This window comes from Capricornis sumatraensis, chromosome 4 (assembly GCF_032405125.1).
Source record: "Capricornis sumatraensis isolate serow.1 chromosome 4, serow.2, whole genome shotgun sequence".
Taxonomy (NCBI): Eukaryota; Metazoa; Chordata; class Mammalia; order Artiodactyla; family Bovidae; genus Capricornis; species Capricornis sumatraensis.
Genome location: NC_091072.1, coordinates 152,687,281 through 152,714,357, shown reverse-complemented (window position 1 = coordinate 152,714,357; position 27,077 = coordinate 152,687,281). Strand labels below are relative to the sequence as shown.

The following is a 27,077-nucleotide window of genomic DNA, read 5'->3' as shown; positions in this document are numbered from 1 at the left end:
TGAGCTGAGAATTTCCATTTTGGTAAAATACTGAGAGTCTTGGTCCCAGTTGCAAGAGGTAACAGCATAGAATTTGCAGAACTCTGAGAAATTAAGGGCATTGTCTTGGGCTTGTAGAAAGAAACAGGGATAGACAGAACTGACCTTCGTTCTAGCAAACAACTCAAATGGCAGTGAGGATGTGCCCCCAGAGAGAAAGTTTGCTTGTCGTCCTTCATTCAGAGACTCCAGGCCACCAGGGTCCTCTCTGGTTTCTGGCAGATCCAAGTAATCGGGGGCAAGCACTTCGATGTCAAGGCTATTGGCTTCTGGGCTGCTTCTCAGTCTGTGGCTTCAGATTACAGCTTTTCACTCCCCAGAGGATGACAGCAGAGGAATACTAATCCTAAGTCTTCACTGAGGGTGACCCTTTGGGGTGTGAATTGAGCTGTGCGGTTGGAGACACACGCTGGCCTGTGTTGTCTTGGCTTTTTGCCTTTCTCTCTCTTTTCAACAGCTTCATCGAAACATAATTTACATGCCGGACAAGTCATCAGTGAGCATGGACAGCTCAGTTATTTTTAGTAAATTTATAGAGCCGTCCAGCCGTTACCACAACCCATTTGGAAATGCTCCCACCACCCCAAATTTCTGAGCCCCATCTGCAGTCAGCCCCCGGCAGTCACACCTGCCGTCTGTCTACGGATCTGCCTGCCTTGCAATTTCATGGGGATGGAATCACACTAGGTGGCTTTGGGGTCCATATTTTTTCACGAGGCATCATGTTTCATGGTCTGTTTCTTTCCACAGACATACAGGTCACTGTGGGTTTATCTGCTCACCTGCTGATGGACAGCTGGCTGGCCGGCTTCCACAGGTTGGGGTCGCTGTAAGCAGAGCAGCTTCCTGGCATGTTCCAGGCCTGGTGCTCTAGGTCAGGTGTGTGTGCAACGACCCAGGGGATCCCTGATCCCCGAATCATATGGGGGACGACAGTCTGCACCATTTCCTACCCTGGGGTCTGGTCTCCAGGAGACCCCCTTCATGGAAAGGAATTTCGGTCTGTTTTTGGTGACTTCTGAACTTTTGAAGTCTTTGCAAATTTGGATGTGAGGTTAAGTAATGGGAGGCTGTAAGAGGGTGTAACCTGAAAAGTGAGCCTCAGACCTAAGGAATACATAAGAAAGTGGATGATAAGCACCTAGAAATTGAGGGTAAGTGGACTGGAAACCCAGGAACCAAACAGATCGTAAATTTTATTGGGTCCACTGGTCTAGTGATGGCTTTTGGGATGATGTGTTTAGTCATTGTGACAAAAGTGCTGGGAAAATGAAAGATGAGACGAAAGAGAAGGTGAACAACATGGACGGAAACTTGGGTTTCTTTTTCTCGGGTCCTGCTCGCTAGTGCAGTAAAGATGCTGCTAATCTTTGCACTGGCACCCCTGATCTGATAGCTTTCCTTGCATTTCAATTCCTCAGAACTGAAATGAGAAAAAGGTGAAGGCTGCTAGAGTGGGTTCTGAGTGTCCTCAAGGGAGGAGCATGGATCTCGGGGCTTTATAAATGGATGCTGGAAAGAAAACAGCGTCCAGGGGATGCAATCTCATTAAGAAAGAAAACAGCGTCCAGGGGACGCAATCTCATTAATAAATGAGAGAGGACCAATCTCATTAATAAATGATTAATAAATAAATCAGAAAGTTGGTCTGCAGGATCAAGCGCCTCTCTGCTATCCTGAGTCGGTCTTGAACAATAATAAAAAAAAGATTCAAGAACAATTAAGGAGCAATAACAATCTGGTAAAAATAGGTGTCTATAAAAAGCACTAAAGGGAACACTTGGAAAATGTGAACACACACAGATCAGCAGGTCCTGGCAATGTGCCCTTGAGGGTGAGGGGAAATTAGTCTAAACGTGAAGATATGTTGGGTTTTCTGTAGAGCCATGAATTCCCAGAGAGGAAGGTGGGAGTTCGAGGTTGGAGAAAGAGCTGAAGCCATGCGGGCTCCCCGTTTCAAAGCAGAAGTGAGAGAGGAGGGGTCATTCTGGAAAATCCCAAATTAAGTCTGTGGCAGAAGAATAGAGGTGAAGATGAGAGAGATTTTGGAAGTGTGGTTCACACCAGCAGGAGCAGGGACTCTGGGAGAATGTCAGCAAGGGGCTCCAGGGAGAAATGACCAAAGACAAAACCAGTTACTTTCTGAGGCCCCCAATCTGAGGAGTGAATAGAGAGAAAGTGATTTCATGTCTGGGTTTCGGCCAACCAGCTCTCTTCCAGTCTCAGGGGTAATTATTCCGCTTGGGAGAGCGATTCAGAGTGACCTGGCTCGAGCGCCACCAGACAGATGGGACAACCAGAGACAAAAAGGATGGACATATGGTGATGTGTCTGTTGAGGAACAAGGAAGGCGCCTTGCAGATGCCTCCAGAATCGGGGAATGTGTGTCTCCAAAGGCTGCATCTTCAGGGACTGGAAGGGGCAGCCCAGGGTCGGAACAGCAGTCCACCGGCAGCCCAGAGCTTTCTGGTGTGGATTCGACACCCAAGGTTTCCTCACGTCTACACGATCACAAAGCCGTCTCAAGTGTAAAGAAACCACTGGATGTAAAATCCCTTAAGAAAACCAAGACAGGGGTTTCCCTGGTGGTCCACTGGCTAAGACTCTTCGTTCCCAAGCAGGGGGCCCAGGTTCATTCCCTGGCCAGGGAACTAGATCCCACATGCTGCAACTAAGACCTGGCTCAGTCGAATAAATAAATACTTTAAAAAAAAAGAAAACCAAGATAAGGACACTCAGCCACTTTAGCATAATCTCAATTTGCACAAAAATTCAGGAATTCAACACAAAGTCTAAAATTAAAAAAAGACACCCATTCCAAAGGTGATGCCAACGTCTCCAAAGCAAAGGGGGACTGGGGTCAAAGGTTGCAGGCTTGGGCCCTCCACCCTCTGGCTGTGCTGAGTGTGTCCGGGTTCCTGTATGTGTCCCTCCTTGTCAGAGTGGACAGCAGTATGTTCCCAGACAGGCCATCCACCCGGCCAGGCCAGTCCTGCCGTCCCCTGAGAACAGAGGGTCCACTGGAGGGCTTGTCAGGCCTACGGCCATCCCATCCAGCACAGAGGAGCCCCACGGCCCGGGCCAACACACCCACCATTTACTGGCCATTTGAGATCACTGATGGCCTGACGACAAAGTCAGAGGCTTCCAGGCGGTGCTGGCGTAGCCCCACAGGATCTTGCTGCCCGCGGGAAACTCATGGCCCATTGCCCAGTTGATGGGGTCTTCTAAACCCGACAGCCCTACGCCGGCCTGAGAAGTCTGGGTCAGACAGGTCATGACCATTTCAATATGATGTCATGAATGTTATATGTCTTACACTCGCTCTCAGGCAGGTCTTAGGATGACCCGAAGGAAGCTGCACAATCAATGTAAATGTATTAGTTCAGGGCAGCTACAGATGGAGCCCCCAAAGAAGAAGGCTTTGAATTAAAGGGGGAGAACATTACTCACTGTGATATTGGGTATTTCTTTAAGCAAGGCTGAAAATCTCAGAATTTTAGCTAAAGTCAAGACCCAATTCCTTCCATTTTAAGAGCTTTTTTTTTTTTTTTTAAAAATGACAGTTTATTTTATATAATTATGACCCATGAAATGCTCTCTACAGTGAAAAAACGGTCTCCTCTTAGACTCACCATCAAGAAAGTTAAAACAATTGTGTGACTCTCTGACTATAGATTCATAGTTTGGGGGTTTTGTTTCAACTGTGGCGGGTACAAAGACCCAGTCAATCTATTAAGTCAAACCAGACCACACAGATCAGGGGTTCAAGTCAAACCAGAGCACACAGATCAGGGGTTCACGTCAAACCAGAGCACACAGATCAGGGGTCCAGGCCAAACCAGAGCACACAAATCAGGGGTCCAGGCCGAACCAGACCATGCAGATCAGGTGGTCTGCTTTGGTTTCTGAATAATTCAGAATGTCACTCCCTCCACTGAATGTTTCCTCCACATCCCAGGGCAAGGGCCTCAGGTTTAGTTTACTGCCTGGGTCGAGGGGAGTGAGAAGTGATGGACATCGAAGGGACAGAGGGTTCTTCAAGACTGCAGAGGATGCTCCCCTTTCTTCTCCAAGACGCCAAAAAACTAAGACGAAAGATCTTATTTGAAAAAAGCCACATATATTGAACACGGCTCCTTTGCGGAGTATATTGTTTTAAATGAGCTTTTTGTGCTAAAGTACTTTGTCTGTTTAAAAGCCTTGTTGTTTTCTATTTAAACGTTTTTTTTTTTAAGTCCAGTTGAGATGTTAGGAGCTAGAGACAGCAGTCTGTGGGGTGTCTGTCAAGCCCAAACTCCAGTCCTACCAGGGGTGAACTCAGTAAGCGGCAGCACGGCTCGTTAAATGCCCTGGCTTATGGGAGGGACGTGGAGAGCCCCACCTCCTGGAGGAAAGGAGTTTTGTCACGGGCTGTCCTCCTCACCTGGACTGGGGGCCCCCGGACGGGAGGCAGAAACACTGAGGCAGAGCAGCCAAGTTGCACCAGAGGTGAGAAGGACGCACGGTTGTGAGCCTATCGGCTGAGGGCGGGGCTTCCTCCCGAGGGCGCAGTTAATGATAAGCCACACGAGGCGGGGCAAGGACACAGAGTCACCAGCTAAGCTCTGATTCTTAAAAAATTCAGCGTTGGCTAAGCACCTTGTTTGGAGAGTGCTTATCAGTGCCAGACAGGGCTTCCCTGGTGGCTCAGATGGTAAAGAATCTGCCTGCAATGCAGGAGACATGGGTTCGACCCCAGGGTTGGGAAGATGCCTTGGAGAAGGAAATGGTTATTCACTCCAGTATTCTTGCCTGGAGAATTCCACAGACAGAGGAGCCTGGTGGGCTTCAGTCCATGGGTTCTCAAAGAGTTGGACATGACTGAAGCGACTAACACACACACACACACACACACACACACACACACACACACAGAGCAGTGCTGGACAACGCTCATGTTTAGCTATTTTAACAAAGACTCATTTTAGTAAAAACACAGAAGTTAGACCCTAGAGATGAAATAAAACCCTGCCTCTCTTGACAGAGGAAATGCGGATGCCAGAAGGCAGGGCTCCCCAGCGGCCGGGAAGGATGGCACCTCCCTTACCGGCAATGCCCTCCTGGTTGTAGCAGGTCTTATGCATCTTGCCCATGAACAGCTCCAGGCCGATGATGGCGTAGATGATGATGACGAAAAGCACGAGCAGGGCGATGTGCAGCAGGGGCACCATGGCCTTGATGATGGAATTCAGGACCACCTGCAGACCTGCAACGACAAAGCTCATGCTATCAACCCCACTGCCCAAAGCTCATGCCATTTGCTCAGCCTCGCCTCCCATAAGAGTCTCGACGCCCAGTTTCAGGGGAGGAAACCGAGGCTCCAGGTTGCACCGTGAGAGTGACGCCTGGATGGGGTGCGGCAGGGGATCCAGGTGGGCCTGACTGCAAACCTCCCCGGGAGCCACATCCAAATGGCAGGACGGGCAGACACTGTCTTTCTAAGGGCCTCTCAGCTGGGGAGGAGGAGAGCGATCCTAGCAATGGAGGTGGGGTTGTCTTGGTGCACTTCAGCGTGGTTAGAGGGGGAGTTCTGGTTTGCATGCGTCACCTCAACAAATGGGTTCTGAAGTCCGCTGATCCCTTCAGGGAGAAAAGAGTAAGTAAAAAGCTTCTTTCACAATAGGTCTTGTCAGCGCCCGGGGGTTTCAGGCCTATGCTGCAGTCTTATAGGAAGAAGGACCCCTTGCTTATGAGCTGAACTGTAAAATCATCCCCGAATGTTCCTCGTTCAAAGAAGAGGCTGCACATGTTCATTTGTAAATGGTGGTTGCCGGCAAGCCCCCAGACCTCCCCCAGGTGCCAGGAGGCCTCCTGTCAACAGGGGGACACTGTCTCCACATTCAGGACAGAAGTGGGGGAAGGGCTGGCTCCCTGCCTATTGTCCAGGCTGGTTGTGTGGAGGGTCACACAGACGCCAAGACCCCCACCTCTGAGTCACCCTCTGTGGGGCACTGTCAGTCTCAGACCCATCCACCAGCCAGGAATAAACTTCCTCCTCTCCTGCACTGGGGGTTTCACCCCTCTGCCCCCACTGCCCTTGGCACTGGTGCCCGAAGGCTTGGCACTCCCTCCCTGTGCCCTGAGGGGGTCCCTGAGGCTTCATGACCTGGAGGAGAGGGGTTCACAAGTCTAATTGGGAGGACTCACCCCAGCCATTAAGTGAGCTGGGGAGAGGAAGCAAAGCAAGAGAAAAGCCAGAATAATTTCACCTGTGAATTAATGAGAGGGCTTCGCAGCCTCCCAGTACAACATGATGCTTTCTGATCCGAGTGATTCTGTTAATTAGCAGGTTGTACACACTGTGGCCAGGTGTGCAGAGCCTCGGAGGAAGTTGACAGCCAAGCTGCACGCTGGCTTTCGGGATGACTGCTGGGGGCATCGCCAGAGGAGGCTGTCCGTGCCACGAGGGGAACATGGCAGAGAATAGGGGGACACAGGATGGGGAGGGTCCTCCTGCCCTCCAAGGCCCCTCCCTCTCTGGGCTCCTGATCCAACAGTGCTTCCTTCAGACTCAGACCTGCCATCTTTCCTCCTGCCCCAGGACCATTGTCTGCGCTGTTCCCTCAGCCTGGGTGCTTTCCCACAACTCCCTCAGCTCATCCTTCTGCTCTGGGCCCAAGGCCCACCTCCTTTCTTCTAGGTCTTGTTGGAAACCACTCCTTTCCTTCAGAGCTGAGTCTCCATTTGCACATGTTCATTAAGTGGCTTTTAAACATTGAAAGCCGCCTTCCGTGTTGGGCTGTTTTGTGAACATGGGGAACTGTGGGCTCTCCTGGCCTTTCCTTCGCTGAAACTTTGCTCGATGCTGAGCACATGTGGCCTGAGACAGCCAAGAGAAGGCTGCTGCTGCCGTCACCAAGCTCTGGGGGCTTTGCTGTCACCGAGTCTGGCACAGGGAGCTCTGCAAATGGACAGGCGAGCCCCCAGCGCCTGCAGGCCTGGCTGTGAAGATGCCCAGAGGAAGACACGCCTGTGCTTCCGGCCACCTTCGGGGCCGTAGAATTCCTGACGGATGCTTTGCTCCCACCCATCCCTGTCAGGGTGATGGGCGCCCCCCTCCCCAAGCACCAAGATCAGACCTGGGCCTCCAACCGTACTGAATCTTGCCAGTTCGCTTTTGCAGGACTTTAGAAAGTGTAAGTAACTGTTACTACATAAATAATCCATGTTCATCATGAAGGAGATGGGAAATGCTTATTATAGAGAAATGAGAAAACACAAGGAAGGGGGATGAAAAAAGAACTCGTCCGTGGTCCCATCCCCAGAGGGAGGTACTCTCAGCCTCTTGGGGTGCATGTTGGACACTGGCCGCTGGGATGGTCACTCAGCTTGCTGTCTCCACGTTGCCGCTGGGATGCTCATTCCAAAGCACAAGCGCAAAGTGTCCAGGCTTCTGATGCACTGTCACCCACGTTCTCCATGTGATGGCCCCTAACTCCGGCCCACAGCACACTCTCCAGCTGCAGCCTCCCCATGTCAGCACATGTTCATCCCCCCATGGACGCTGCTCCCTGCCTGATGCACAGCCCCAGCTGCCCCTCCTCTCATCCAGAGGGATGCAAGCAGTGACTGGATGAGCTCATGGAGGAGGAGCCTTGGCGGGGATTCAGCCAGTGGATGAAGAGTGACTCCAGGGCACTGAAGCCCCCCGCCCTCATCGACGTGGAATGAAGACTTGCTGGGGCAGGAAGATGACCCCAATCCCCCTGGCACAACGAGGGAAGTAGGTACTGTCAGTAACTGTATCTTACAGAGAAGAGTGAGTTCCAGAGAGGTTAAGCATCACAGCTGGTGGAGTGGCACAGGGCTCAGTGCTGGTGGCCTGACTCTAGGCTGGGGCTGCACGACTGTGCCCAGTGCCTCCATGTGCCCTGGCCCCTGCCCCTCAGTGTCAAAAACCTGCATCAGTGAAGCAATAGCACACACTCGTGACATCTTCTGGGAAGGCGGGGCCTCGCTCTGCTTCCAGGGGGCCCCACTGTCTCTGAGGCCAGTCTAGCAAAGGCATAGAGCCCCTGCCCACCGTCCCACTGCTGGCAGCAGCCAGGATGGGGTGTACTGGTGTCACCAGGGCCCCTCTCTCAGCGCCCCTCTCTGCAGCAGCCTCCTCTGCAGCGCCCCCGCTCATAATTGGCTCTCAAGACCTAAGTCTCAACAGCTTCTCCTAGGAACCAGCTCATAGCTACCCCCACAACAGGCCCCTCCTGCCCCCAATCCAATCTGGAAAACTCAGCGACATCTCTGCACCCCAGTGCTTTCCTCAGATGGGACAATGAGCAAGATCCCTGAGGAGGCATGGACCCAGAGAGCCTGGAAGCACCTCGAGGACACGAGACCACTAAAGGCCCCATGGACACGATCACATGAGATCACTAAGGGCCAGGCCCATGGTGAGTATATGCTCTTGGCTCCAAATAAGGACATGAGACCTGACAAACACAGGTGGACTTATGGGGACAGCAGGAACGTGGAGCAGACAGCTCCATCTGGCACACAGCATACAACCTGGGAGTCCAGTCTCTCATCTGCGGCTCGCGTGGGTGGCCTCCTCGTGAGGGATGACCTGTCCACCCCCACCCCAGGAAGCCCAGCTGCCAGCTTTCCAGGGAGATGGGACTCCAAGGAGTAGCTTCGCTGGATGCTGCAATCAGGTGAGGGTGGAGAAGAAGCTGAGCCATACGCACTGCCTTCCCTCTTCTCCCTGCATGCTGCCATGAGGCCCAGACCACTGTCTGCAACCCTGCTGAGGACAACTTCAGACTTCCAGGGGAAGGGAAGATGTAGAGGGTCTGAATATGCAAAGCATGGTGTTTTCCCTTAGAAGACTGAGAGGAACCATCGATTATGGAAACCAGCCCCGACGTCTTCCTTCAAGACCATGTTGACACTGGCCTGGAGGTGTTGGCTATAGGTGATGCTTGGCCCACGATGATGCGTGGCTGAGGGCAGGGTGGCTGTTTTGATTCATCAGGTCAGGATCCTCTCATCCAGCCACACTCCAGTGAGGAGATGGTTTGTGGGGGCCCTGGAGGTGATGGCAGGTTGAGGGGGGTGGCAATGACTCCATGAGTTGAATCCCAGAAAAGAGGACCGTGAGACCTGAGGGCTGAACTGCACATGCAGGTGTGTCTGAAGCAGATCCAGGTCACCTGGCATAAAGGGGCGGGTGGGGGGGAAAACCACTGAAGACCCCGACTCAGAGGTCTCTGCTGATGTTGTTGGATTTCATCATTCAGAGTGGACCTAGGGCTTCTTGGCTGGCAGCTACAAAGGCACATTCATGCCCCAACTATTCAGATTCAACGATTCCTACCAAGCTGTGGGAAAGCAACAGAAATGACCAGGAGACCTGATTGCAACTCCACAGGGAGTGATGCTGAGGATCACTGAACAGGGGGCGGTCTGGGCTTAGCACTGGGTGGTGGGTACAAGCTTCTCATGGATGAACCAAAGTTGTCTGGAACGGGAGGACTCTGGGGTCACCACACTCAATCTCTTTGTTTTCACTTAAAAGTAATTTGTTGAACTATGTTCTATGGGCCACCTGCTGCCCCAGGGATGGGGGCAGGTATGAGGCCTGGAGGCCTCGCCCTCAAAGAGCTTATAAAGAAGCCAAACATGGATCAAATTACCACTTAATTGACATGGAATCACAAGCTATTTAAGTGCTTTCAAGGAAGAGACAGGGTGTCATGAAGGTCCCACCCTCCCCCAGGGCCAGAGGGCGGAGGAAACATCCGCAGGCAGTGACACAGGAGCTGGAGGTTGGGCAGGAGGGGAGGAGGACCTGGCCGGGTGGGCAACCGGGTGGGTCCAGTGGAGGGGCCTGCGTGTCCCACATGGAAGATGGCCTGCCTGGGTGTACAGGAACCCCAGCTCCCTCATCTGCCAGCCTCATGCTCTCCTGGGTTTTGTTTCATCTCTTAGAAAAATTTCTGGAAGATTTGGGAATCCAGTTACTAATTCTGTTGGAATTGTGAGGAAGCAGAAGTCACTTTCAGAGAAAACAATTTGGGCTGCACCCAAGGAAGGCCTCCTGACGACAGACATCCGATGTCATCTCTGCTTGTTTCATATTAGCATGTCTGGCTGTGACTATCATCTGTGTCACCAAAAACATCATCATCATCATCAACATCGTCCTCATCCTCACCATCATCACCATTGTGATCAACATCATCAGCATCATCACCGTCATCACCTTTAATATCATCATCATCACCATCATCATCAGCATCATCACTGTCATCACCTTTAATATCATCATCATCACCATCATCACTGTCATCATCACCTTTAAAATCATCATCTTCCCCATCAGCACCATCAAGATCATCATCATCACCATCATCACCATCAAGATCATCATCGTCACCATCATCACTGTCATCATCACCTACAATATCATCATCATCACCATCATCACCATCATCCTCACCATAATCACCTTTAATATCATCATCACCATCATCATCAATCACCATCATCACTGTCATCATCACCTACAATATCATCGTCATCACCATCATCACCATCATCCTCACCATCATCACCTTTAATATCATCATCACCATCATCACTGTCATCATCACCTTTAATATCATCATCCTCACCATCATCACCATCATGATCAACATCATCACCATCATCACTGTCATCACCACTTTTAATATCATCATCACCATCATCACCATCATCATCCTCAACACCTACAATATCCTCATTCTCACCATCATCACCATCGTGATCAACATCATCACCATCATCGCTGTCATCATCACCTTTAATATCACCATCACCACCACCATCATCATCACTGTCATCATCACCTACAATATCATCATCACCATCATCATCACTTTCAATATCATTATCATCACATTATCACTGTCATCATCACCTTTAATATCATCATCATCACCTTCAATATTATCACTGTCATCACCTTCAATATCACCATCATCACCACCATCACCACCACCCTCATCATCACTGTCATCATCATCTTTAATGTCACTGTCATCACCATCACCATCATCACCTACAATATCATCATCATCACTTTCAATATCATCATCACCACCATCATTATCATCACTTTCGATATCATTAGCATCACATTGTCACTGTCATCACCTTTAATATCACCATCATCACCATTATCATCATCACCCCCATCACCACCACTATCATCACCACCATCATCACCTTTAATACCCTTACCACCATCATCATCACTGTCATCCTCACCTTTAATGTCACTGTCATCACCATCGTCATCGTCACCATCATCACCATCAATATCAACATCAAGTTGAGATGACTGGCCTTATGTCTGCTCTACAGCAACAAGCTTGTACCAGCTTGAAACTGGAGCCATGATGAATCTCACAGATCACGTTTTGTGGCTTCACTTGGCTAATGAAGCAATGGACACTTTTTAATGGTCTAATACGGTTAGTGGTTTTCAAAAGCAAATAGATTTAGAACTAGGGAGGCAATAGTTCTCTCTTGGGTTAAGGGGTAAGCCCGTCACCCAGAGGTTCAAGGGTGCCTGATGAAGGAAGGAAGAGCTCTTGCGTGGATGGCTCCCTTCAGTCTCTAGCTTCATTATTTTTTTGCACGTTCTTATTAAAATGTCTTTATTCATTAGAGATTTTCATTTACTTTTAATTTAACCTTTCCATCTTAATAAATTTCTGCATCCCACAAGTGCTTCAGTAAGCATGAAAGGAGGGTTTTGACCTGGAAGAGGAATAGTGGGTCCTCTGCTGCCTAATAAATTACAAACCATAAGAGTAATTAAAATATCAACCTTCATGTTGAATTGTTTGTATTAGCAAAATGAGTTGGAAAGAGGAGCTCAAAGGAAAACTATTTAAAAAATTCTGATATTAGGAGAAAGTAAATATGGCTAAATGGAGACTATGGAAATAGTAGCTCCAGTTTCCTGAGGACCCAGCTTGTGCTGAGCACCATGCTAAGTGCCCTACATACATTATTTCACTGAATCTCCATCTTGAGCAAGATAAATGAGCTGAGGCTGGGGTAACAGTGATGACTCTTCCAGGACGACACACCAGGAGCTGGAATTAAAAACCAAGCCAACTTGGGGGCTTCCCTGGTTGTCCAGTGATTAAGAATGCACCTAGTAATGCAACGGACGTGGGTTCAATCCCTGGTTGGGGAGCTAAGATCCCACATGCCCCAGGGAAGAGCCCACACAACCCAAAATGAAATAAAATAGAATTAAAATAAAAGAAACAAGCCAATTGGACTGCAAACTCTCCACTATCAGCTGCTGTCCATGCAAAATCAGCCAATGCCCCTCATGAAAGTCTGACCGCATGCCGAGGCAGGTGGTGGCCCCACATGGGGCCTCAAAATCCTTCTCAAAAGTGAATCTCTCACGACAATGCTGATCCAAGGGAAGTGACTCGATCAAGATTTGGTGCCCTGTATATGGCAGAAAGTGAAGAGGAACTAAAAAGCCTCTTGATGAAAGTGAAAGAGGAGAGTGAAAAAGTTGGCTTAAAGCTCAACATTCAGAAAACGAAGATCATGACATCTGGTCCCATCACTTCATGGGAAATAGATGGGGAAACAGTGGAAACAGTGTCAGACTTTATTTTTTTGGGCTCCAAAATCACTGCAGATGGTGATTGCAGCCATGAAATTAAAAGACACTTACTCCTTGGAAGGAAAGTTATGACCAACCTAGATAGCATATTCAAAAGCAGAGATTACTTTGCCAACAAAGGTCCCTCTAGTCAAGGCTATGGTTTTTCCTGTGGTCATGTATGGATATGAGAGTTGGACTGTGAAGAAAGCTGAGTGCTGAAGAATGGATGCTTTTGAACTGTGGTGTTGGAGAAGACTCTTGAGAGTCCCTTGGACTGCAAGGAGATCCAACCAGTCCATTCTAAAGGAGATCAGCTCTGGGTGTTCTTTGGAAAGAATGATGCTAAAGCTGAAACTCTAATACTTTGGCCACCTCATGCGAAGAGTTGACTCATTGGAAAAGAGTCTGATGCTGGGAGGGATTGGAGGCAGGAGGAGAAGGGGACGACAGAGGATGAGATGGCTGGATGGCATCACTGACTTGATGGACGTGAGTCTGAGTGAACTCGGGAATTGGTGATGGACAGGGAGGCCTGGGGTGCTGCAATTCACGGGGTTGCAAAGAGTCGGACACAACTGAGCGACTGAACTGCACTGAACTGAACTCAACTGATATGCTGCCTTCCTGCGGGTGATGACTGTCTCTGTCACAGGAAACCCACGATGCAGGCTTCTTTTGGCACCTGCCAATGACAAATGCCTGGGCCTGCACCTTTTCTTCTGTTTTAAACATTTTGGGAAAAAATTGTGAGATATACAAATAGAAAAGTATAAGACAGAAAGATGTTACTATGTACAATTTATCACAAAATGAGCCATGTAACTATCACTCCAACCAAGGAATGGAACATCACCAGTTCTATGAAGCCTCGATCATGCCCCTCCAGGTAGTGTCTCCTTCTCCATCAAGTTAACCACTGTATTATACTTCAATAACAAGTTAAAATATACTTCTCCACGTTAGTAAACAAAATCCTGAGTCTATCAGTAAATGTAGGAAAAAACCACTTCAGGGACTTCTCTGGTGGCTCAGCAGTTAAGACTCCATGCTCCCAATGCAGGGGGCATGGGTTCAAACCCTGGCTGGGGAACTAGGATCCTTCATGCTGCATGGTGAGTGGCCAAAAAATAAAATAAAATTTAAAAAACTCTTGAAACAGCTCATCTAAAATTATTTTAAAAAATCATAAAATTCAGCGTTTATTCCTTACCTTTTCACATTCTCTGTATTTTCCATTCTTTTGATTCTCTGTGCTTTACTCTCCAGATTTCCCTCTGAGTTCACCACAATCCAAGAATTCCTTTTTCAGGCTGCCAAATCTTTCACTGCATTTTCATATTTGCTACCATATTCTTCATTTCTAAATCTTATATTCAGTTCATTTCCATATCTTCTGGTTCTCTGAAAAATCACTGACCTTGTCTTTGATATATACAGTAAGTGTGGTTATTTTCAAGTCAATATCTGATAATTCCAATATCCAGATCCCATGTGTGTCTGTTTTCATTGTTTATAGTTTCTGCTCCTTTTATCTACATTGTCTTGTCTTCCTGTGGAGCTAGTTATTTTGTAGTGTGGGCTAGACTCTATTTTTGCAAAACTGATCTTTCAAAAAATCTGAAGAACTTTGATGATGTTATCTATCTCCAGAGATGATTCCTATTTGTTTTTGTCCGGCATCTTTTCCAAGTTTTAGAAAAGAGAAGATTTATTTTGCCCAGCGATTTCTAATTGTCCCCAGCAGGACAGTTAATCCAAATGACCCCACCTGCCACTTCAGAAAGCAAAACTGACCTGTGCTTCCACTGGAAGAAACTCCCTGGGGAGGTTCCCTTGTTGTATGTTTCCTTACTCCCCCCACCCCAGAACCAGGTCACTGGGGAAATCTTTGAATATATGGGTGTATTCAAAAGGGTTGGGAAGTCTCTGACAGTCAAATTCCCCTAGTTCTGGACCCTGGACAGGGCTTTCTCGAGTGAAGTTCCCGGGGACTGGCTGTGTGCAGAGTGATATGCCTGATAACAAGATTAGACAGGGGAGGGGGGAATCATGGTTGGGTTAGGGTTGTTCCTTCTCTCAGAAAGGTGTAGAAGATGTGGGTTTCAGGAAAATTGAAGTGTCTCCAAGACTCTGGGGGCAAGTGAGATATACTCACTGTGAGTCATCAGGTTGGATGGGTCCCTAAGGAGCCCTGAGGAGAGCTCGCTAACTCTTCTCCCATCAAACACCATTGCACCAGGCAACCCACAGCTTCTTCCTGGCTCTCCTTCATGTGGAGTTTAATAAAGAACCAGGCCTGTTTATTTGTGACAGCTTACGGTTGTCATGAATTAACAGCACAAATTAACCTTTCTATGTATGTTCTTAGGATTCCAGACTGACTTATTTCCCATTTGGCTCAAATCACTAATGAATCAATAGAGATCTTGGCATGGATCAGATTTTCTATAGGGGGAAAATCTCCAAACATATGCTTAGTGGTTTTGTTTTAGAGGTTTCAAATTTACTGGAAAACAAATGCTAGGCTATTTTCTCTCCTCCACTAATAGCTGTGTGACCTTGACAGTCATGTCAATTTCTTGGGTCTAGGTTTCAACATTTTTAACAAGAGGATATTGGATGAGAAAGCTGTCTCTGGCTTTAAATTTTTCTGGGTTGTTATTTTCCAAGTATCTTAAGAAAGATTCTAATACCTTTTTTTTCCTTCAACTACTACTGTTGCATATACACAGTAAGTCCTCAATAAATATGTGACAAATAAATATATACCTTGTAAATATAGTATTATGTCAGAAATAATATATATAGCTTATATAACATATATGATTTACATTCTAGTTATGTATGATAGTAATAATATATGTATGACATAATAATACATAATAATAATATATATATGATAATAGGTATGCAAACATTCTAGTTATTCATTTTATGGTTTAAAAGTCAAGTGCACTTCCATTTCCAAAAGGAGGAACTGGTACCAGACGAGCCCTTTTACCATAATCAAAAAACTGGACAAAAATATAAGAGGCAACTGTTTCCCCCAAGTGGACATGAAGTAACTCAGGCTTGTGATCCCTGAGAGAATGGAAACTCAGAGGTGAAAACAGTAATCACTCTGGTTCTCTGACTGGGAACAGTTTCCTGACTGCAGTGGAAAAAGCAGACAGTCTACTGCAGTCCCACTGGTCAGAGAATCTGGGCAGCTCTGGTGGGACAGAAGAAAGGAGACAGCAAGGTAAACAGGGGCCCCCAAGTTTGTGTAGGGGTCCCCTGTGTGTACATGCCCCTGCCAGAGTGGAAACATCAAGTTAATATCTCATTAAGACCCTGAGCAACCAACTGAAACATCAGAAAGGGTACACCTTAGGAGCCAGGACCTTACCCTGGAGTAAGATGCCCTCTAGACCCATCCTGACAAGATCACACTCAACTGTGACAAGATCTGAAGGGGAAATGAGTTGGGAGGTGAGGGGCCAGGGCTTTTGCTTGGTATTGACCAACAAGTGCAGAACTACAAGGTCATGGCAGGGCTGCCAGTAACGGAACCGTCTGCTGAAGGGTCACCACTCTTAGGAAGGTGGATGAATCCAGGTCTTTACAACATATGACTCATGATTCCAGTATTCAGAACAAAACCACCAGACACATAAAGAAATGGGAAAATGTGACACATAACCCAGAAAAAAACAGTCAAAGGGGACTGAAAATGAGATCGCTCAGATGTTGGACTTAGCAGACAAAGATTTTAGAACAAACTGAAGGCTGTTTAGAGAGTTAAAGGGCAACATATTAAGAAGATGAGAGGGGCATATGGTGCTAAAGAGAGAACAAAGAGGGGATTTCACAGATAAATGGAAACTATAAAAAGGAACCAAATGGAGATTCTGTGACTCATCAAACAGGCTTAATGAAGATGGAAGTAGAAGAGGAAAAACTAATAAACTGGAAGAATAATTGATAGAAAAATTTCAACCTGTAGACACAGAAAAAGACTGAAGAAAACCGAACAAAGCCTCGGAGACCAATGAGATAACAGAATACGGCCAAACATAAGTATGATTGGGGTTACAGACAGAGACGACTGAGATTGGAGTGAGGGAAAATGTTTGAGGGAATAATGGTCAAAAACTTCCCAAACTTGTTGACATCCAATTTACGGATGAATCTGAGCTGCTCAGACAACTCTAAGCAGAGCAAATATGCAGTGAAGCCCTTCACAGTCCAGCGCTGGAAACCAAAGATAGAGAGAAAAATCTAGAAACAGTCAAGAAAGAAGGAACGTACGTACAGGGAACCATGGTGAGAATATCAGTGACTCCGAGAAAACTGAGACCAAGAGAAAGCGGAACAACATCTCTAACATGAAAGAAAAAACTGCCAACCAAGAATTATATATCCAGTGGAAATATTCTTCAAGAAGAGGAAGGGCTGAAGACACCTTCAGATCATGAAAACTGAGATAATTCATCAGCAGCAGACCTCTTTCAGAGAAATACCGTAGACACGTCCTTCAGAGTGACGGGAAATGACACCAGAAGGAAATGCAGATATACAGAAAGGATTAGACAGTCTCAGAAACGGTAAATAGGTGGGCAAATATAAAAGCGTTTACATTTTTACTTTTTTCCTCATAATTTACTTAAAAGACAACTTACTAAAGCAGAAAATATTAACACAGGGTGGGGTTTATAATGCTCATGTAAGTAGAAGATGAGATGGTTGGATGGCATCACTGATTAAATGGACACGAACTTGGGCAAACTTCAGGAGAGAGTGAGAGACATGGAAGCCTGGTGTACGGCAGTCCATGGGGTTGTGAAGAGTCAGACACGACTTGGTAACTGAACAAGAAGTAGAAAATGTGTAAGGCTCACACAGGGGAGAGAGCTGTGTTAGTGAAAGTGTACTATGGTAAGGCTCTTACATTTGTGATTGTACATTTAACATGTGTGAGTTTTACTGAATATGAATTATGCTTCAATAAAGTGGATTTTAAAAAGTCAAGAATGGAAGTATCCCCTTCCTTTCATTGGTCCCACTTGGAGCCTGAGGGTGTTGGACCCATAGAAATACCAGGAGCAAAAATTTGCTAAATGCATCTTACACACTGACCACAATTCTAAATGCTTTGCAAGCAAGCCCTTGAGTATTGAATCCTGACAACCACTCCTCGAGGTAAGTGCAGTTTTAACCCCCATTATCGATCGATCAGGATGCAGAGGCACACAGCTAACAGGTGGTGGCTCTGGGGACTTGAGCCTAAGGGGTGGGACCTCAGTGCCAGCATCCTTGGCTGCTCGTCGTCTGGAGCTAGCCAGAGGGAACAGACCCAGTGTCACAGGTGTTTGGGCTCATGTTCTTCGAATCGATCACTTCACGGGACACTGACTTCACTGTGTCTTCATTTCCGCTCCCCTCATTTTTCTTTCCAGTATTTATGGGTCACTTGTAAGTGTAAGTGGCCTTTATTATGACCATTATTTTAAATCAGGTGACAGTCACCTTACTGTTGGCTGTAATTTCAGGTTTGGGATTTCCACAGAAGGGCCAGGCGTTAAAGAGAATCAATGACAGGGCTTCCGGAGTTTAGGAAGCTCTGTCTCCAGTGTGACCGACACCATCCACCACAGTCCTGGGTATGAGGTCAGTGTTTGGGGAACTGCCCTGTCTGGACTGATGGCCACCATGATGGGTGCCCCCCGAGGGTCATTCCCTGCCTGGGACTCAGGCTAGAATTAGTGATTCCAAAGAAGTTCTCAGCTCACTGCTGTTCTCTGTCACCGAAGCACAGGACGATACTGCTCAGAAGAACTTCAGGGCTGAGATAGTTTAACCCTCTTGTTTCCCAGAGCGAAAACTGCAGGTTGAGGTTAAAGGGCAGGTTACATGGCTGACCAGACTCAGCTCTCTGCTGTCCGCACTGCAGGCTCAGAGTGCTCCCACTCTCCTGGGGCCCTCAGGGACAAGAGAACCGCTTCTCCTTAGCCCATGTGGCCAGGGCTCAGGGACCATCGTAAGGCAAATACAGCAACACCTGAAGTATCGCTTGTGCCCGTCTTGAGAGCCAGGTGGGTGCCTGTGTCCAGCTGTGTCTCCTCCAGTGGCAGAGGCCAGTTTGCTGTAGGGGGTGACCCTGCCCTGGAAAATGGCCTGAGTCCATCTCTGTTCATGGCTCTGGGAGAAGCACTTGGGCCGCGTATGCCTGCCTGTAAATTAGGGCTAAAGCCCTGTCTTTCTGGACCACTGGGCCGGCCACCCCACCAATGAAGCTCTTGGAGGCCAAGAGCCTGACTCAGACACCCAACTCTGCACTTAGCAGGTGGTGACCCGGACATTTGCCACCACCTGCATTCTGTTCTCAAATCGGAAAGGGACATTTTCCTCCTGGGGAAGTCTGTGCATCTCAAAAAAAAGGTTAAGTTTCTTGGTCCCTGGGAGTTTTTAAGCTTATTCAGGTAGAGCATAAACAGTCGGGACTTCCCTGGTTTGGTTGCTTGTGCCACTGATACTCAGTAACTTGTCCATCAGACTCTACTGCAGCATGCCTGGAGCAGAGCAGACAAGCTTCAGCTACACAGCATGTCCTGAGAGTGTCAGCTGGTTCCTACACCCACAGCAAGACCCACCCCTGACCCCTCACCTCCCTGTGCGTGTCTCCAGGGCCACAGTTATCCTACCTCTTTGTCCTGAGGCTCCAGATACCCCTCCTTACCTACCCTTCAGGGCCTTTCCTCCTCCTCCAAAGAGTGCCACCTCCTCCAGGAAGCCTGTCCTGATTGCTACCTGCACTCCCCAGAGTATGGCGTTCCCCAGAGCAGACTGGTCACAGAACTCATCTGCTGTTTTTTTTTTTTTTTTTTTGCACATCTCTATTTTTGTTCTACACCATCATTTCTATGAATGTTTTTTCTTTGACACTTCAGTCTCTCTGAGGAGACACTTAGTGTCTGACTCACCTCTGTATCTGCTGTGAGGCTATAAAAGTCCTCTATGAAGTAGGCATTCAGTGGGTTTTGTTGAAGAAATTAATACATGACTCTTGGGCTTGTACCCTCACCATCATCTCTCACCCTCTGTGTCTGTGATCCTGAGACCATGGCATTTAATACACATATGGACACAGAGAGTAATGGAAACTTCGTGGGCTTGGGCTTTCAGGTCCCCCAAACCACCCAGTCAGCATATTTGCCACGGAAACAACACCTGCGTGTTCAGCTGCACGGTGCACAGTTGCCATGAAGCTCGAATAACATAGAAGAAAAAGCCCTTTGGAAACACTAAAGAAGGCGCCCGGGGAAGGAAGGTCTTTAGCCCCGGAGTCACTTGCGGGTGTTGGAGCTCTGCCCCCACCACGTGGAGCCTGTGCTCTGCCACGAGGGGTCCAGTCCCCCAACAAAGACTGACCAGGCGTTTTGTAGATGATGGCAGGTGACGAGAATATGGTAGTGAACAACACAAAACCTGGTTGCTCTCGTGAGGTGAGGGGTGCGAAGTACGTAAACAAAGGAAGAGGGTGGAGGGTGAAGCGGGGGAAGAAAGCAGAGAGGGACGGAGGGCAGAGCAGTGGGACAGACCCCTGGGAAGGTGCCATTTCTGTGGACACCAAGGGGTAGAGGGCAGCCGGGGGCCATCCAGATGGAAGTCCTGCCGCGTGCGTCCTGACAGACTCATTGTCACCAGCCTTCTCGTTCCCTGAGCTTGGCCTACTGAGTGATGGCTGACTGACTAGAAAAACGCCATAATTTCAGCTTTGCTAAAAGGTCTTGGATCTCAGCCGTCAGGTGCGCGCTTTCCATTCCTAGTGCCCAGCGGTTAAGGCCAGGCAGAGGGGATCTGCTCACCTGTGCTGTGAGACCACGTCTACACTCCCTCTGAGTTAACACAGGCCACCACTGCCCAGGGTCCCCACTCCTGCCATCGTCCATCCAGGGAGTGCCCCCACCCTGAGTAGAGACCAGGCCAGGCACCGGGTAGGTGTCAGAGAGTGCGGGGCATGTCTGGGCTTCCAGTGGCTTACAAGGTAACTGCAGAGGCAGGTACAAGGGTAAAATGTCTAAGACATTGGGGGTTATGTACTTGGAACGCCTTACAGGAAGTCGTGCATGTGGTGAGGAGAGCTGGTCTGAGTCACGAGCCTGGTCCCCCCGACTGTGGCCAGTTCAGTTACTCTAGGAGGATGTTTCCACCATTGTGTGCAGGTGTGGCAGGGACTGGACAAGTTAATACAAGGTCCCCGTGTCCCCACAATTTTGCACCCAGGCAGGTTTCACCTGCCAAGCAGGACAATGTCACCAGGTTGGTGGCAATGCAGGTGTAAAGGTGGGGGGTGCAGAGAGCCCCTGCCTTCCTGGCCTGGCCCCATCTCCAAGCTAGTCTGGCTGTAGCCTGGTTTGGAGACCCCCTCTGCCTTGAGTTAGAGGCCAGAAGCTGAGTGGATGGTGACACGTCCCAGCACCCACATCCTATTTCAGGTTCAGGGACCACCAATGAACAAGGAGTGGAAGGACCTCTCAGAAAGTGGACTTAGCCTGCAGCAGGTTGGGCTGGGCTTTGCTGCAGTGGATGCTGGGAGCCCGACCTTCTGTGTGCAGGGCTGGGGGCTGCTCTGCAACGGGGTGGGGTGGGGGGCTCCTGCAGGATCGGGGATGAGGAGCTGATCCCGGCCCATCCCCTGATGGACAGTCTCTCCCACACCCATCTGCCCAACTCAGGCCAGCACCCTCCACCCTCAGGGAAAGCCAGCTCTCGCTTCAACAGGCGGCAGATCCAAAAATAGGGCTTTTGAGGCTGGAGACACCCCACGTGACATGAAAGGAGGAGAGGTTGGGAGAGGTGGTAAAATGGGACTTTTTGAACATCCACTGATGCTTTTCTGATTGTTCTTTGAAAAAAAAATACAGACAGTAGAGATAATCCTGTCAGCTCTGTGCCCTGAGAGCCTGGGGGATTAGCTCTCTGCTCTCTGCTGCAAATGTGTTTAAATTCCCAGCTCCGGGGGCCGGGGGTGGGGGCCAGGCTGCTCAGATGGCCACAGACAGGGTCTTCTCTGTGCAGCTGTCTCAGCCAGGGGGCATGTGAGCGGGAGCCATGGAGGGCTTTAATGGACTCACCTTGGAGCTGGGGTCTTTACAGCAAAGGGACCCATTCAAGGAAACCCTCCGTGTATAGCAAACTAGATTCCTTGGCAACTCAGGATGGGTGAGCGGGAACAGTGGAGAGCTCACATGGCTGAACGGATGAGCTACTTACTCGGGACCCCGGACACCAACCGCAGGGGCCGCAGCACACGGAATGCCCTCAGGGCCTTCACGTCGAATCCAGCACCCTTCCCTCCCAGGGCATTGGCCCCATCGGCTTTGGTCGCTTGCTCTAAGATCGCGCTGAAAAGCCTGGAATAGAAGGAGAGAGGGAACATCAGGACGTCCTGCTTGCCTGGTGGGGCTCCGACCTCTGCAGGGATGCCGGGTAGTGGGGCTTGCAGGCGGCTCCAGCCAGGAAAGTCTGGGTGTGCGGGAGGGTCTGACTCTCATCAGATGACCCACCTCAAGGTGGGTCCCACCTGCCCGGAGAGGTCTGAACGAGGCCTCGGCAGCCTGGTGCTGGCATTAAGCTTGGTTTTCGGGCATCAGCAGTGTGGGCAGAGCGTCAGGCAGGCGGGGGCTGCTGCCAGGGCCTGTCCCTCCTCGGTGCCCTCTGCCCCTCACGACATCCAGGCTTGTGTGCCGGGGAACCACGTTCCCTCCTGACAAGCCCCTGGCTTTGACCTGAACCTGGGCAGAAACAAAGGATCCTTCGGAAATTGATGTGATACCACAGGTACAAGGATGCGAGACTGGCTTAGAAGCCTCAGGGCCCCCTGAGACCCTCGCAGCAGGTATGGCTGGTGTACTGATGGGGACACAGCTGATAGACGCGCGTTCAAGAGAGGGCGCTGAGAAGGGGGGTGTGCAGGCTGCCTGCACAACGGGGGCTGCAACCAGAAGTTCTGACGAGTTGCCTGGACCATGTCTGACATCCTTCCTGCTCTAGGCGTCCTTCACCCCAGCTTGGCAGCTGGACGGTTCTCTATGTTAGCTGGTGACGCCTCTGATCCAGGCAGGGGTGGCCAGGGTTGGGGGGAGCCGGGTTCTTTCTCCACAGAGAAGACTTCTTTCTACTGAAACTGAGGAAAACAGTCTGCACGTCTGTTGAATAACATCCCCAATCTAAACCAGATTTGGTTCCTAGAATTTCCTGGAAGAAAAGAACACGCTTATCGATGTACAAGATGTCCACAAATATTATTCAGGGAGGGGATCGGAGACTAAACAGCCTTCTCCTCTGTCAACCCTGAAGGGGTAGAAAGTTCGGGACTGGGTCTTGACGGTATCCACTCGCAGAGGCCGGCATGCTGCTTCCCATTCAGATGCGGTGGAGGCGAAAACACTGCTTCGTGCCCCCCCGCCATCCAGGGCTGGGAGCACATGGGGATGTTTGTGGGGGGGTCATCTCCAGGCGGTCCCCCCCGCCGGACTGTGTCTGTCAGTTCCTTAGCCCAACATTCGAGCTTATCAGAGTGGGCAACAGTCTCTGGAGGGCCTATGAGCTGAGAGGCAGGGCCCGTACTGGGAGGGAGATGGAGCCACAGTGAAGGCCCTTGAGGCTGGAGCAGATGGTCAGAGTGGATGCATTCTACTGAGGGCTCCAGGGTGCCCAGTGGGGGCGGGGGAGGGCTCCAGGGTGCCCAGTGGGGGCGGGGGAGGGCTCCTGGGTGCCCAGTGGGGGCGGGGAGGGCCCCTGGGTGCCCAATGGGGGCAGGTGAGGGCTCCTGGGTGCCCAGTGGGGGTGGGGAGGGCCCTTGGGTGGGAAGGGGGAGGGGAGGGCTCCATGGGCAGCTGGTGGGGGTGGGGGGGTGTAGCTCACAGGACTCTGAGGTTCAGCAGCTGTGTCCTCACTGTTCCTAGGAGATGCTTCCACTTCCAAAAGGAATGGGGCACGTGGGGGGTGGGCATGTCCAGGTAAAGGGTTGGGAGAGGGGGAGCGGGGGGGGGTGGGCATGCCAGAAGAGAGGTGACTGGGCCACACCCTCCGTGGGGGTGCTGTGTGCCCCCCCACATTTTGAGTTAGAAGGATGGGCTGAGATCAAGACTGTATGGAGAGCCCTGAAAACGAGCAACTTGGGGAGCAGAAATCAGGTACCGAGTGTGCGATCAGTGGGAAAAATCCAGAGCGCCCCGGTGGACCACAGGTGAGCCAGGGCTGGCATCATGGCCCCCATGTTGTGAACAGTCAGGTGGAGGCACTTCTGCAAGGGTGCTGAGTCTGGATGCCTCTCTCCCGTCTGAAGCCTGACAGCCCGGCCTGGCCAGATGGGACTGGGATCTGAGCTGATCCGAGAGCCGTCCACTCAGCAGGAGGAGCAGAATCCACGCAAGCAGAGACGCAGCAGGGGCCCCGTCCGAGGTCGGGGCCCTGTCCGGGGTTGGGGCCCTGTCTGATTTGGGGCCCTGTCTGGGGTCGGGGCCCTGTCCGAGGTCGGGGGCCTGTCCGAAGTCAGGGCCCTGTCTGTGTGAGGTCGGGGCCCTGTCCAAGGTCGGGGCCCTATCCGGGGTCGGGGTCTGTCCGAGATCGGGGCCCTATCTGATTCGGGGCCCTGTCCGGGGTCGGGGCCCTGTCTGTCCGGGGTCGGGGCCCTTTCTGTCCGAGGTCGGGGCCCTATCTGATTCGGGGCCCTGTCTGAGGTCAGGGCCCTATCTGATTCGGGGCCCTGTCCGGGGTCGGGGCCCTGTCTGTCTGGGGTTGGGGCCCTGTCTGTCTGAGCTCGGGGCCCTGTCCGGGGTTGGGGCCCTGTCTGTCCGGGGTCGGGGCCCTGTCTGACGTCGGCCCGTATCTCCTGCTCCCACCCCACGCAGAGGTGAAGGCTGTGGATGGGGCAGAGTGTGGCACAGACCAAGGCCAGTCCATCCTGTGGACGGGAGAAGATGCAGCTCCTCTCCCCGCGAGGCCCCTCTCCTCTGCCGGGCCCAGAAGCACCGCGTCTCAGTCCTGGGCTCTTCCTGCGAGTCTGTGAAAGGTTCCCAGGAGACTCAGGCCTCGAGGAAGACTCTGAATTGAAAAGGGCGCAGAGGCGTGAGGAGCAACTGGCCTAAAGGCCTTTGCCATGGTTTGCTGAGTCAGTTCAAGGCACTCATCGGTCATCTGTTCACCCATGGGAACAGAAGCAGCAGAACCTCTTGTAGAGCTGCTTCCTCACCCGACATCCACACGTGGCTAACAGTTCAGGAGTGTCCGTGTCCCTCATGTCTCCAGAGTGTCCCTTATGTTACTGCAAAGCGTGTCACGCATCGGCTGGGCAAAAAGCACAGTAGTGAAAACCCTAACACCGCTGAGACACCCGCAAGAAGCCATCCAGATGCGTGGAGACAGGGTCTCACTCCCACGTGGCCCTGACTTGCTCTGTCGCTTCCTGCGGGAGAGGCCAGACGCCCATGGGCTGCAAGCAGGGCGCTCTCTGGGGAAGCCACCAGAGCAGCATCCGCCCCGGGTTGGCTGGGATGGTCCCCTAGATAAGAAAGCCCATTGGCACATGGACCTGACCCCGGAGGCTGTGGGGCTGGAGAGGACATGAGTGCCAGGTGGGTTTGACACAGCACCAGGTCAGCCTTGAGGCATGGGGACCCTGCCCTGCATGGATGGACAAGTGGTAGGAGCTTGGTCAACCGCACCTGCATCTCCAGCAGTACGTGCAGGCTTGTTTGTACCAACATTTGACAAAGACTCTTCCCCAAAGTTTCCGATGCCCTGACAAGGAGATCACGGCGCCAAGGCTTCCTGCAGATGCCGGCACTGCTCTGCTTCTGAGCGTAGGTGGTGCCCGGCCTCCTCCCATATTTCTCTCACTGCTCTTTTCCCGAGAGGTGCATCTGGTCCCATCCCCTGGCCTGTCCTAGTCCCGTTTTCCTCTAGCCCATCAGTCCCGGGCAGCCACTGAGTGAGGACCCTCAGTTGCAGGTAGGCATCTCGGCTCCTATGTGCCAGTCGCCCCTCCCTCACAGTGGCTGCAGGGTCACGTCCAGCCCAAACACATCTGCTCTGCCTCACCTCGGGGCGGGGGGTGGGGGGGGGTGGGGTTGTCCAGGAACTCGGTCCAGGTGAGGCTGGAGACGGAATAAAAGACCTAAAGTTGAGGCTTCTCCTCGTCTGCAGAGGGGACCCTGGGCTCCAGCAGAAACCCTTGATTCACCTGTGTGAGTTTGTGCGGGTGTGCATGTGGGCGTGGGCGTGCAGACGGGAGCAGCACCAGGGCTGTTCCAGGTAACAGCTCCCCTCCCTTTGCAGAAAGTCTGAATCCAGAGGGATTTTTAATAGATCCTCTGGTCTGGCCTGAAGCCCAGGGCCCTTGTGACCAAATCAGAAAGACACAGGTACGTGCGGAAGGGAGGGGGCTGCACTGGCTGGCGGGGTGGGAGTTGGTACTCACCCGACAACCACGATGATAAAGTCTAGTAAGTTCCAGCCATTGCGGAGGTAAGCGTTGGGGTGAAAGAGGAGTCCGTAGGCTATGACTTTTAAAAATGCTTCCACAGTAAAAATGATGAGAAAGAGATACTCCACCCGCTCCTAGGAAACACAAGAGAGAAAGTCATCAGATTGGGGGGGCGGTCTGGAAAGTTCTGACCCCACAGGTCCCCCAGGCCAGTGGAAAAGGGGCCCCTCTGTGGTCAGACCAGGGCAGATGCTGGGAGGGACCCCTGCCACACCCACAATCCCACGGTCCGTTCCACAGGCACGCTCAGATCCTCTAGTCTTCTAGTCTTAAAAGGCAGAAATTAGGGTGGTGGGAAAACTGCACACCTTTGGGAAATCTTAATCAGTGAACACCTGCTTGAACTTCTCAGGAGAGAACTCAGGATGAGAGAGCTGAGGGAGGAGTTGGAAGCGCAGAGAAAGTGCCACAGTTCTGAGTCACAAACCCAGGAGCTGCAGGCCAGCCTCCTGAAACCCAGAAGGGGAGTCTGGGAACCTCCAACAGTCAGGAGACAGAGGCAGCTGCCCACGCGCCCCGACCTTTCCTTCAGAAAACAAAACTCTTTGTCCAAAGGCCAAGACCAGGCCAGCAGGGGCCCCAGTGTTCCCAGGATGGGGCGGGCACTGGGTGGGGGTGGGTGGGGTGGTCCTCCTCCCTCTCCGCCCACTAAGAGAGCCCTGCTGCGGATGAGGCTCTGCTCCACGAGTCCACACTCGGCTCGGCTCCAGCCGACTCGCGGCTGATTCATCGTCTCCCCCCATCCCCCGCTCCAGCAGCTGCTCTCCAGCATGGAGCCGTCATGACCCCACCGGGAGGAGGCTGCCCGTGGCCTTCACACATAGGTGTTCGCGCTACAGGAGC

At 50.9% G+C, this 27,077-nt stretch overlaps 1 protein-coding gene across 1 annotated transcript in view; it reads right to left on the bottom strand.

Annotated features, from left to right (window-relative positions):
* The window catches only part of CACNA1C (calcium voltage-gated channel subunit alpha1 C), a 343,814-nt gene that overhangs the window by 119,444 nt on the left and 197,293 nt on the right, over positions 1–27,077 (bottom strand). Inside the window, exons 6-8 of the mRNA XM_068971534.1 lie at positions 26,169–26,308; positions 21,959–22,098; positions 5,129–5,287 (exon numbers count right to left, since the gene is read on the bottom strand). Of these exons, the coding sequence (XP_068827635.1) occupies positions 5,129–5,287; positions 21,959–22,098; positions 26,169–26,308 (439 nt within the window). The remainder of the gene's footprint in view (positions 1–5,128; positions 5,288–21,958; positions 22,099–26,168; positions 26,309–27,077) is intronic.